This window comes from Drosophila mauritiana, chromosome 3R (assembly GCF_004382145.1).
Source record: "Drosophila mauritiana strain mau12 chromosome 3R, ASM438214v1, whole genome shotgun sequence".
NCBI lineage: Eukaryota > Metazoa > Arthropoda > Insecta > Diptera > Drosophilidae > Drosophila > Drosophila mauritiana.
The window spans coordinates 4,137,315-4,150,016 of record NC_046670.1 but is presented as its reverse complement, the minus strand read 5'-3'; the positions used below and the strand labels follow the sequence as shown (position 1 = coordinate 4,150,016).

At 42.6% G+C, this 12,702-nt stretch overlaps 1 protein-coding gene across 1 annotated transcript; it reads right to left on the bottom strand.

The window, feature by feature from the left end:
- Window positions 1–9,922: 9,922 nt before the first annotated feature.
- On the bottom strand, window positions 9,923–11,880 carry LOC117145372 (segmentation protein fushi tarazu). Its single transcript, XM_033310996.1, has 2 exons — window positions 11,042–11,880; window positions 9,923–10,894 (listed from the first exon to the last, which is right to left on the bottom strand). Exons 1-2 carry the CDS (start codon window positions 11,793–11,795, stop codon window positions 10,410–10,412), a joined length of 1,239 nt encoding a protein of 412 aa, XP_033166887.1. The 5' UTR covers window positions 11,796–11,880; the 3' UTR covers window positions 9,923–10,409.
- Between the last annotated feature and the right edge of the window lie 822 nt (window positions 11,881–12,702).

Below are 12,702 nucleotides of genomic sequence, written 5' to 3'. Positions count from 1 at the left end.
ATAAAATGCAATTTTTCACTTTCCCTTTCGCCGCCTGGCTTTCCTCCCTTGCTCCGTCATTCATTCAGCCGATCGAACACTAATTACAAAGCAACATCAAAATAATTATGGCCACTTTGGTCATAATAACAGAAGAATTTCCACATGTACCTGTGCTTGGCGGCAGTTTCCTTTGAATCGGTTTGGATTTGCTGAAATTGCTTTCACATTAAAAACACTCTCACCCACCACAAGTCCTTTCAGCCTACCTGGACTCCGTCCGGCAATTAATACCTTTCACTCTGGCCCGTTTGATGTGCCCTGTCATTCCGACGTCCGCTGCCTGTTGGCCATTTGTTCGTGTCAACGCCGGACCGACTGCCTCTGATGCTGCCACGGATTAGAAAGTAATCACGGCCGATAAGAGCCGTCCACCGGCGAGCGTCTCCGGGGACCTCAAGGTGGGCAGCGGTCAAAAGCGCTGCGTTCCAGCCAGGCTGGCAATTTAAATTACACTCCGATCCACCACCCAAATTAATCCCACCCGCCGACACTCAAACAAAGTGCGCAATACACACTCTAGTTGTCCTTTTGTATGTCTCAAATTAAATGATTCTAAATAAAATATTTAGAATCATTATTTATATTAATAAGTATGGACACAAGCACATGAGACCTTGCGTTTATATGTCTATCTATTTGTTGTACAGTTTATATTATATTAAATTATGTTTTTGGTAATATATAATTATAATAATAATGAAAAGGGGTTAAGTGGTTAGTTTTTGGCGACATAATTATAAACATTATCGTAGTAGAAGTATGTTTTTTCAGTGTACATGCCGCCCACACTCGACTCTCCGTTCGGTTACAAATGTCCATTGGGACTTTGCTAATCTGTCATTCGCCATGATGTGCTCCCGAAGGCGGCCCTTCTGGATCGGTTCGGTTGAGTTTGGTTTGGAGTTTGGAAGTTCCACACATGTGCCCAGACAGAGATAGCGAACTGTCGGGGGAGCCAGGGAGAAGGCGATGCTGGGGGAACGGTGCAGGGACACCAACTGGGAATGAAAAAGGACGAGTGTTCATATAAATGACCAAAATGCCACGCACTGACCCAACGAATGCCCATCGCCCATCCCCCGTCAGATCTCACCCACTTCGCAGGCCACCCACCCATCAACCACCGCCCACAATCCACCCTCCTCCCGCAGGACTACGCCCATTGGCATCGACGACATGGCAGATAAAATGTTTCAATGTCCAATCGGGCAATTTGTCAAAATACTCGCCAATGGACATGCTTATTTCGTTTTTTGCCCGATCTGTCCGAAAAAAGTATTTACTTTTTGTGCTGATGTGGAATTTGTTTAATATTGAGATGAACTTTAATGCTCGAGCTTAGAAAAGGTACTTTGAAAATATAAACTATAGCTTACATATTTGCTTAGCATTGAAAATCGCGTACATCTTCGAATATTTAGTATAACGTTGCCCTATTGCTTTTATTAATTTTCATTTAGCACGGCATCAATTTTCCGTTGTCATATGGTCCCACCCCGTTTGGTTGGCCTGTCAAATTAAAAATACTAATAGAAAACACTTTTGCGCCACTGAGTTATTTAATTACTTTATCCCGACTTGAGCTGACGTGAGGTAAGGTGCCAATGGAGCATATCAAATTCAATTCTAGCCAGTTACTCAACAGCCACGAATGCACACGCCGCCTCACATTGCCATTGTTGCTGTGTGTGGGCGCCAGGAGCTGATTAATCACCTGCAATTAGTCAGCATAATTTCCGCTAGATCATTTTGCATCGGCATTTGCATGGCCTGCATATACGCATGTTCCCTGCTGCCTTAGCGCACTGTGAGAAATAGTGCAACATTTTCATTAGTCTCTGTATGAAATTTTTTATGCCGAACTAAACTACTCTTAGTGAGCGACAAAACAAAAATGCATAATACATTAGGTATTTTATGAAGATATGTAGAACAAATGTATGATAAATAACAATATAGGATAAAGAATAATGTTGTTTTTAAAAATGAAGTACAAAATCATTAAAAAGTATTTAACTAAGTTGTGGAAATAGCTATGTAAGTAAACTCTGTTTTTGATTCAAGTGTAACTTTTTTTTTGGTCCTCAGAACTTGCATGACCAAGTCAGGCCAAAATGTTGCGAATTTATGTAGTATATTGAATGCATAATATTGAAATGGCATTCCGGATACGGAGCAGCAGCTTGCCGAGTGGCTGTCGTTGTTTGCGATGCTCTGGCCCGCATCCTGAACGCATTTTTAGCTCCTGCTCCTGCTCACGGTCCTGATCCTGCCCCCTGCCCCATTTCATTCCCTTCGGAGAGCTGCGGACGCCGTTGCTGCTTTGTAACAGTCTGATTTTGACATTGACGGATTCCCCGGCATTTATCATGCACTACGCCCCTGAAGGGAGGCCGAGTCAGTGAAAGAAGCGAAAAGGATACTCTCGGACTGGCCCCGTCTGTGTGCTTGCGTCGGCCTTAAATGCCTACCATCTTGGTGGATGACGGCGATGACGACTGGCCCAAAGCCCAGCCAAACTGTGGCAGCATTCCGTCAGAGGTAAGGAACCCTCGATGGCGTTGAAGTTTTCATTATACATATTTGATCCCCGGAACGTTGCGTGGAACAAATCCATATCAGTCAGCAAGCTGGGAAAACCGGGAAAACCCACCAAGCGATGCGTGTAATTAAAATGTTTTAATCTATGAGATACATTCAGAGCACTGGGGGAAAACAATCATCTAATTAAATTTGAGCCTATGAAGAAGCTATCTCTCTGCAAGCTACACAAAATCATTTTTAATCGTCCTCTTTATGTCTATTTTTATTATCGTTTTAGTTCGCGTATGATTTTTTTTAAATTCAAAATGTATTTTTGCGCAAAACTTTATTAGCACATGTATTAAAGGGATTGTTGAGGAATATAGTTACAATGTATAATAAATAAATAGTATCCGAATTTTCCCTTTTTCTATTGGATGCTAAGAGAAATGAATAAAATAATAAAGACTATTTGCCTTTGCGATCTCAAGTTTATCATTAAAGGAGTAAGTTGAGAATGAAATTGAAATATCCACACCTAACCGATTGTAATCGATTCGGTTTCCAACAAGACAGAGTCTTCGACGGGATTCAGAGGACGGAAAAACCTGTAGAACCTGTAAATGGTTCCGAGTATTCTGGATCCCGACATGCAAACGAGCCAAATATAAATTGGGATGTCAATTTTAATTTTTCCCTTTCGTTTCTCCGAGACTTACATTTAACAGCTCAATTAATTGTGGGGACTCATGTGACCAGGACGGTGGTTTCGAAGTCCGAGAGCCGAGATTTGAGTTATGCGATCCATTGGCATTATCTGAGGCCCGACTTGGGCGCATGTGACAAGCGGCAACTGATTCATTCGGGGACTATCGATGGTCGGAGGGATCGGCGAGGCGATAAAGATCTCAAAAGGATCTTGCTGACTGTTTTCTCTCTCTCTCCCTCTCTTTCTTCTTTCTCTATAGCCCTCTTTTTCTTGTTGGGGCCGGGGAGAATTAATGAGCGCCATTATAGTGCGACAACTCTTAGTTGTGGTGAAAACGACTTTAAGTCAGTTTAAAACTGAATAATATTAATTCGCGAGATAAGGCCGAGATCGCGGCCATTAATCAATTAATTAGTTTACCTTTTGTGCAAGTATCTCGGCATTCAAGCGATTCGGACTGCAGCAGAAAAATCCAGCGTGAGCAACTCAATCTAACAGAATAATAATTGCCGAGGAAAGCCTTCAGCTCGGAACAAAACAAACCCAAACACAATATAAGTTATTTCTCCTAGACTTCAAGCTCAAAAAAAATGAAACACCGCCTTGCGGCACTTTTATTACATTTGTTCTCCCATTCTCAGGTTGCTGTGGCTTTTAATGACCGTCGAGCAAATAAAAGAAAAATGTGGTTCTGATTGACGAATTGCGTGCGTATAATTGTGTCTTCCAGATATTTCTGTTTACTTGCGCCATATTTACTCAGACCTCGCATTGTGTGTCTGCCTTGCAGGGGAAATTAAGAGGAAAGGGGAGCATTGGGGCACGGGAAAGTTTAATTGAGGAACAACTGTAGAGAGGCGCCATACAAAACTTTAGCCGGTTCACGCTCACGACTCACGCAAGACAAAACAAAAATGTCGGATATCTTTGAAGTTTCGGCGAACGACAGCCATGTCTGTGAGTCCACCGGTTTCTGTATGTTTTCCACAAGCATTGTTTGCGGCCGTGGAAACACATTCATAGGTCGTAATTAGGAGGACAAAACGGGAAAGCAGATTACTACGCAGAAGCAGTTAAGGGGGAATGCTACATATTCTTCCCGAAGTATCAACGTTTTAGGGATATTATGCAACATTATTCAATCAAATGCAATTTTAATATTCTGAAGCCATATTTGCCAAAGAATAACATTATATGCCAAGCACCGGTGGATAAACGCAATATTGATACAATATTGATACTTTTTGGACTAGTAAAATAAGTTGCCCAAAATCATTTTTCTGCAAGAAAAAAATTTTTTTGCCAAAAATACACAGCATTTATTTATTTTAAGTTCATTATTTATTTGGTTTTATTGATTTGATGATGATGTGATTCTATATATCTCTTAATATAGCATTCGTCCTTTTGGTTTCAAAAAACATGTTGCTGATGCTTAAGTACATGTTGCCTTATAATAGCAACAAGTTCTCAAGCAGTTCATGCAAGCAGTGTACGCATGAACACGAGTTATGGTTGTTGTCTTCGATATATGGATGCTTGGTAGCATGGCTTATGTAGATAAAGGATGTTTCGAATTTTCAAAAACATCAAGCTAGAATATTTCCAATTTGGGATTATAATGACCTCAAAACTCTGCCACTTACCTATAGGTGATGCTGTATGCTCACATTTAAAAAGAACAAGAGTATATAGAAAATATTACATAAAAACAGACTAAGGCATAGTAAATAAAACAAATTATGGAATCAAGGGTAAATCAAGCAATGAATTTGCTGTACCTTTTGTCATTATGTCAATGGCCTACAAACTGCTTCAATTTTATCATCTGCTACGCCAATATCATCTGCTATGTCTAAACAAAAAAATAAATTATTTATTAATTTACTAAATGTAATTTTCTTCTTTTCCCGTTTTACAATGGCGTTAATTTTATTACCTGTGTACTAAAATTACTACTAGTTTCTATAAAAAATATTTTCGCCTATTAATTTTGGAGAACTTATACCGCACAAATGCGGTCAAAAATTTTTCCACACCTCCGATGTAATGCAAGCTTTTCTTCTTTTAGGAATTTAGTTTGGCTGTGCCATGGCCGTGAACATGCGAGTATAATGCGTGATATAGCTAAAGCTAAATACCGCCGATGCGGAGGCGGTGGTAGTGGTTCTCTAGTTCTCAAGATGTGCTACGTCGAGCGGTGCCATCCGCTGAATCCGAGGATGCATATGCATCCTCACATGTTGTTTCGGCGGCCTCTTTGACACGAAAATCCGCGGTGGATGCCGGTCCTCTTCGGTGCGGGCTACGCAGTGCATATGTTTGATTAAAAATTAAAATTATCTTTTACGGCCCATTTAAAATAAACCGACCAGAGATTTGCTCGCAGTCGCTCTCATTTTCAGAATAACGAAAGACTTTTCATTAGCTGGCGGGACAAGCATCAACAATAATTTAAATATGTTTGTAAGATTACTTTGCAAGATGCTTTCTTTGTCTTAAAAACGGTTGAAACTTTAAAAAGATTTGTTTTATTCTAATAAAAGCAAACACTCGTGAATCACAGACAGTTATATTTAGGTGTAAGTATAAAAAAACAACCAAAACTGTCTTTATTTTGGGTTTGCCAAACGGCAGCGAAACAATTTGTATAATCCTCCACTTGAACGGCGATATTCAAAAGGCATGTTTTACAAAAAACCAGAATCAAAACCGATTCGTGTATAATCAGCTTAATCATAAATTAACAATAAAAATTCGTGGTCAGCGCCGTCGCCTTTTGCAGATAAATTAGTCAAAGCGACACGCCATAAAGCATTCGGTGAACTCATAAATCCCCCAGCCTCACAAGAGGATGGGTTGGGATGGCGGGTTCTCAGTGGCTGCGATATGGCTTATTACCATATTGATGTTAACCTCTAGTTGGAGCAGGGCTCAGCACTGATCTAGCCGCTGGCGGGCGGTCAGGTTTGGTTTAGTTTTGGTTTTGGCGCTGATTTCATCGGAGATTTCATGGAAAGTACAAGAAACATAAACTTAGTTATGCACTGGGAAAAAATGTATACATGGATGGAAAATTCACCAGAAGGACTTTAACACTGGGAAGTGTACATTTGTATTTTACGACGTACCAAGTTGACTTCAAATGAATGGAGACCATATTTATGTCAAATATGCGTGCCTGGAAGTTATTAAAATGAAACTTGTTTAGATCACAGCATTAAAATAAACACTTTTTCCCAGTGTGCATAGAAATAACCCATTTGGAGCGACATCTTACCGCAGTGGCCATAACTCATGCATCATACCATGCCGATCTCGATCTCATTACCATTCCCACTACGTGCATATATCCATTCCTGTTCCTACGACTTGGTCTGTGGAAATCGGTGGCATTTGCCGGGCCATTAGATCGGGCTGCCGTGCCCGATATTGCCAGCCATTCGGAAATTGTTGATTTGGGTCACAATTAATTGCTTTTTGAGCGCCATAAATATATGGCCATCACAACAAAGGGCGCGACAGCGGCAGCCACAGAAGTGCTGACCCCGCGATGACTTGTCAAAGTCATTTTAGTATCGTTATATCAGGTCGATTATCATCTCCTGTTTGGTGATAACATGACAGGCACGAAATTTTACTGAGATTTTTAAATATGTGGTTATTACCTACCCCAGCAAGCATTATAGAACGCCCATGCGACAGGCTAATTAAAATATTTATATTCAATTAGGGTACGTAATATGACAAATGTTTTTCGAATCCAATAATTTAACAACGTCATTATTGCTTATCCTACCTGAATGTCTTTCAATTACATACATTATTTTACGGAGTATATACATTAACATTTAGGTACTAAATACAACTCTAGTTCGATTAACTTGCAAAAGATAAATCAGCGACTAAACTTCCCTTGACCGACCTAATTTGAATATCACGCTTGATCTAATGTTTTGGATTAGTCGCTCCGTGTTTATCTTTAACATAAGGATAATGAAATTTAATCCCTTCCAGCTAAAGGCTTATCCTTGGCATTCCGGTTCTGGCCTGTCGTCTTCCTTCGCCTTTCGCCAGGTTCGAGCCATTTGCGAATTTCCTACTATCTCTATCTACTTACTGGCTATAAACACGGCACGGATTAAGGATTCGGCAGCGGCGACTGAACGGATAATTCGCCAACCGACAATGCTGCGCGGACAAAGGTGTTTTGTTTTTATGACTTTGTAACTCCTTCGCCAGCTTAAGGCGGTAACCGTATGCTCGTGTTTGCGAAAGGATAACTTTACGATCGTTATGGCTGAGGCTGGTGGAAGGGATAGAGATGCAGACCAAGGAGTCCTCCGCGCCTGAGGGTTTTGAGGAGGCGGTACCTGCCGGCTAAGTGGACACAATGGCACGCCTATTCGCAAATGCGAGTTCTGCCAGCGAATCGCTTTGTTTTGACAAAGGCGGGCTTTATTTTGGCTATTTAAAGGATTATGCTAAAGGATTGACTTTGCAGCCTTGACTGAAACCGGGTTTGCAAAAGGATTCCGCCCACATCGAATACTCTTTCCGCGAATCTCGGGGTTTATGGCTCGCGAATGAGTTAAGAACCGACTCCGAGGACCTCAAATAAAGCAGAATGCGAATAAAACGGATAAAAAAGGCTTCGTTTCGCAGAAGGACACAAGAAGAGTTAACGTAACTCTTTCGCAATTTACACGTAAATATTTTACCAGTTTCTTGAGTTTTTCTTTAGCTTCCAAGGAAACGCATGAAAAGGGATGTTGACTTTTGAGAAACGGGTAAATGTCCTTGCAATTTCGTTTGTTTAATGTTGGCTAATTGATGACTTTAAGGAGTCAAAGGAACCAGTAAAATCCGCTTGGTTAATGTTTGCAAAACAAGCTAGAGAACATGGTTTTGTCCAGTTACATAGTTAGTGGGATTAGGAACAAGAACTTTAAATTTATTTAAATTTAGCTTGGCATCATAAGGAAATATGCATCTCTGGAATCTGCACTCTTAATCTTAACATCCTAGCTTTTACGGAATACCCAAACTTCTGCCTGTTACATACTTTGTAACGTACATAGTATTCCCTTTTTTCTACGAGTAAGGGGTATAAAAGTAGTTGACTATATAAAAGCCATAAAATTTGTGACGACTGTACAATATTGTATTTGTAAAGTAGTTTGCTGAAAAAGTGTTATCATGTATGTCACTTTAGAGCTTTTTTACCCAACCACCATCGTTTATATATTTATGGGCTAATTATTGCGAAAATTCAATATATTCAAATTTGCAATGGGATTCTTCCGTTTTCAAACTTTTGATATATCTTTATTAACTAATTTTTCTATTATAACTATATTTTAGAAGGTAGGATCGAATCTGATTTATTGAAGATTTTGGGATAAAATAAATTATACATTTATTTTGTAAAATATTTGAACAAAATGAACATGGTTTGCAAATCAATTAAGTGGTTTTCAGCGCATGGTAGCGCATTTAAGCCATCTGAACTTTAATCTAACTCATTTCTGACCGCCCTTGACTAAAAATTTGTTTCGCACCGGCAAGGATACATTTCACCACAAAGCTTAACCAATTTCATTTCTCACCTAACACTAAAGGGCCAACATATGCCACTTCGAACTTACCCACCGACCACTTTTGTCTAATGAGTCGGATAAATGGTGCCGGGATATATGCGACTGCACATGGATCCCCTTTGCCTTTGATATTGATTCTGATTCCGAATACGATTCCGCACCGGGATCCGAGTTTCCTTTTGCTTTGCGTTACCCATAACTGTCACGGGTGTGCAATGAAAAATGACCAATCAATGTCTCACTTCAATAGAGGAACGCGCAGCGGCGGAGGGAGGAAGGGAGCAGGGATGCGGTGGTAGATATACCCCGAAGCCCGACCAAAATGTGACATTTTCTCTGGCGAAAAGAGTGCATTTTATAGAAAATCCGGGAGACAGCAATGGGTCAGGGATGAGGGGGACTGAGGCGACAAAATGCAGCTGCTCGAATTTGCACGATTCGTGATCAACATTAAATCGTTTGCGTTTCGTATAAGTTCGGAAGTAATGTTTCGACCATGTGCAATTCATCAGAAAGTAAACCAAGAGTTCCCTTAAGCTCAACGAACTCAGCGAACTACACTAATTCCAATTAAATATTAGGTTTATACTTAAATATTTTAAGCTGCTCTTCTCTGCAGCCATTTTCTATATCATACAGTATGTAAATCGGCAGAAGGTAAAACTTGTCTTGAGATATTTTTTTTTGTGAAAGTAGTTAGCCAAATACCATACTTTGGTCCAAACTATATTAAGAACTTATCTCAAAATTTGTCTACAAATTTGTTCAAAAAGCTATGTTTATTATATAAAGCAATTAACCCATAAGTCTCGAGTCGAAGGCCTCCGTACCTAGTACTCATTAAATTTAATTAGGTTTAGTATTGTATACTATATTTAATTTTGTTAAATAAAAATAAATAAATATTAAGAATTTATCATTAAATTCATTGAAAATCATTAAATTTTATTTATATATATATATATGAAATGTATTTCACATTCCGCAGTCAAATTGCAGCATGCCCCAGACTCTTCTTCACAAATCCCCAAATGAATGTTCAACTTGATTTGTTTAAATTCGATCGATTTACTTTACTCGTATATTTAAATAAATAGAATTCTATGATAGGAATATCTTAACTACTATCTGTACAAAAACATGTGTGTCAGTCTCCAAGTCTCTTGGCCATTATCACTCCCAGCTGAGTGTTTTGGGCTTGTGTTTGGCCGCAGCTAATCGATCGCTGAGAACCCATCATGGCCAGCCACTGGGTTCCGCGCGCAGCAAGGCTCCTTTTCCTGTTTGCGCTGCCTCTTTTGCCTCTGCCTCTGCCTCGGCCTTCTGCACTTGCGCACTAGTCCTTGTGCCCAAAATGTCCTGGGCACCGTAGGGAGTGCGCCCTCTACTGTGCAACTCATCGTGTCGCAGCTTCGTTCTCGGCTGTATCATTTGCGTGTCACCTACAAATGGTCGAGAGAAGTGCGCTTCGGTTTCGTGGCGGTACGGCTTTCGGTTCCGCTCTGGGGTAGAGAGCAACTGAGCATCGCCCGACCTCAGGACAGATGGTAGAGGTCCTGTGGATGTTGCTGGTAGCTGCACTGCTGTTGGTACTGCTGCGGGTAGGCATCGTACTGCTGGTGGGTCTGCTGCTGAGGGTAATCATTGAGCAGGCCATAACCATGGCTGTGACTGTGGCTATAAGCGGGGTAGGCGGCGGTGGTTTGGTGGTGGTGGTACATGGGCACTGGCACCGATGGTGCCCCGGTGGTGGCGGTGCCTGTTGACTCCAGTGGCGGCAGCATCGCGGTGTAGCCGGCACCACAGTGCTCCGGGGAGCTGTCCAGGGTGCGATCCTTCTTCGACTTCATGCGTCGGTTCTGGAACCAGATCTTGATCTGCCTTTCGCTCAGGCTCAGGGCGTTGGCGATATCGATGCGACGACGCCGGGTGATGTATCTATTGAAGTGGAACTCCTTCTCGAGCTCCAGGGTCTGGTAGCGGGTGTATGTCTGACGGGTGCGTTTCGAGTCTTTGCAATCTGTAAGCATAAGCAAAGAAAAAATGGGTTAGAAAATGACTTTTATGACTGTGTTGTGTTTAAAAATATCAAAAATATATACAAAAACATATTTTCAATATTTTAGAAATGTATATTTAGGGGTTGTTAATCGTGTGTGATGCCTACCTGATGCCAAAGTCTCCGCGATGTGCGACCAATTGAAATCGCCCGCTCCATTCGGGGCTGTCACAATTCGATGATTGATCTCCTGGCTGACAGCTGACGAGGATTTCTCCCCCGGCGATTGGGGTGGCGTGCTGATGCCTTCGACGGGCGGCAGAGAGGTGGGCGTGGTAGGTGGAGGGGTTGCAAAGTCGCCATTCTTCAACTTCTGCGTCTGCGACTGGGGCGAGTAGACGTCCAAGTAGTCGACATCCTCGGAGGCGCTGGGCGTGGGCACAGTCACGTACTCTTGTTCGTAGCTGGGAGCGGGGCTGGCGGCGACCTTGGTGGTTACGGCGGGGGCCTTCTTCACCTGCTCGACGGTGGTGTAGAAGTAGTCGGGGGTGTACTTCAGCTTCTTCACGGGGTTGGTGAGTAGAGCCCTCAGTGTGCTGGGTCGCTCCTCTACGGCAGCGATGATGGAAGCAGCATCTTCTTCGGCCTTACGCTTGTTGGTTTTTGGCGGGGTGGTGGGTTGCACGGGCGGTACAGTATGGGTGGTCATCTGCTCCTGGTTGTTGTAGTAGTAGCAGCTCTCCGAGTAACTCTCCTGGGGATAGTAGCCCTGATAGCTCTGGTAAGTGGAGCTGTTCTGATAGTAGGCGTTGCTGCCTGAATTATCATAGTAGGTGGGCGGCAGGCTGTGGGGGTGATACATGTTGTACATGTTCATGTTGTCGGCGTAGCTGTAGTGGCTCTGGCTGTTTGTGGTGGCCATATCGGATGTGTATTGCTAGATTTCTTCTCTAACTCTGCGATGTGCACGCAACGCTTGTGAGTTTGCGAATGAGCTGGTCCTGAGGCAGATCCTGCATATATAGCAAAATCAGAGAGCCCTCGGCACACGCTCGCCGTTATAGCGCATAAATATCCCTGCGCATGACACTTTGCCGCCTGCTGTTCGCAGCCACCCCTCCGGCGAATGTCCTTGCAGGCACGGAGAGGGGAAGTTATCCGAGGTCCTGGCAAGTTTATCCGTACGGAGCCTACCTGCTGCGCGGCTTATTACCTACCCATCGCGCCCATTATCATCGCGATTTATCCGCCCGCGCACTTCTCCTACTCGGCGACCTTGAGAGGCTGCTGCAGTAATTACGGCCATGAGGTGCCTACCTATGAGGTGCGCAGAGCGAGAGGGCGCGACTCTCAGCCGATCTCCCTCTAATTGCAATAATCATAAAGACATAAAAACTGTAAACTGTTGCTGAAAACGTTCCTTCGGCGCAGAGGCTTTTTCCCCGGCCCGTTTATGGTTCCCTAAAAATTTCTCTGGATTTTTGCCAGCGCGCAAAGCACCGAAGACTGGTTGCCAGTTGTTCCCGGAATCCGCTGCCCTTTCCCTCCGAATTTATTTCGCGGCACTGGGCGGCCAAAGGATAACATTACGTCCGATCCCTGGGACCAGGACTACGCGTGGCCGAGGGTCGCGTGTTTGCGCTTTTTGTTTGCCCTCGTGGCCAAGCAAGTGCGCAACTCCCGATTCCAAAACTCACTCCTGTGCCCGTTATTTGCCTAAAAACCAACAAACGCACTTCCAAACTGACTAGTTAACAGTAACAGCAAACATCCTTTGCGTAAACTTTAAAAATATTATATAAATTATATGCCCGCTGATTTTTCAAATT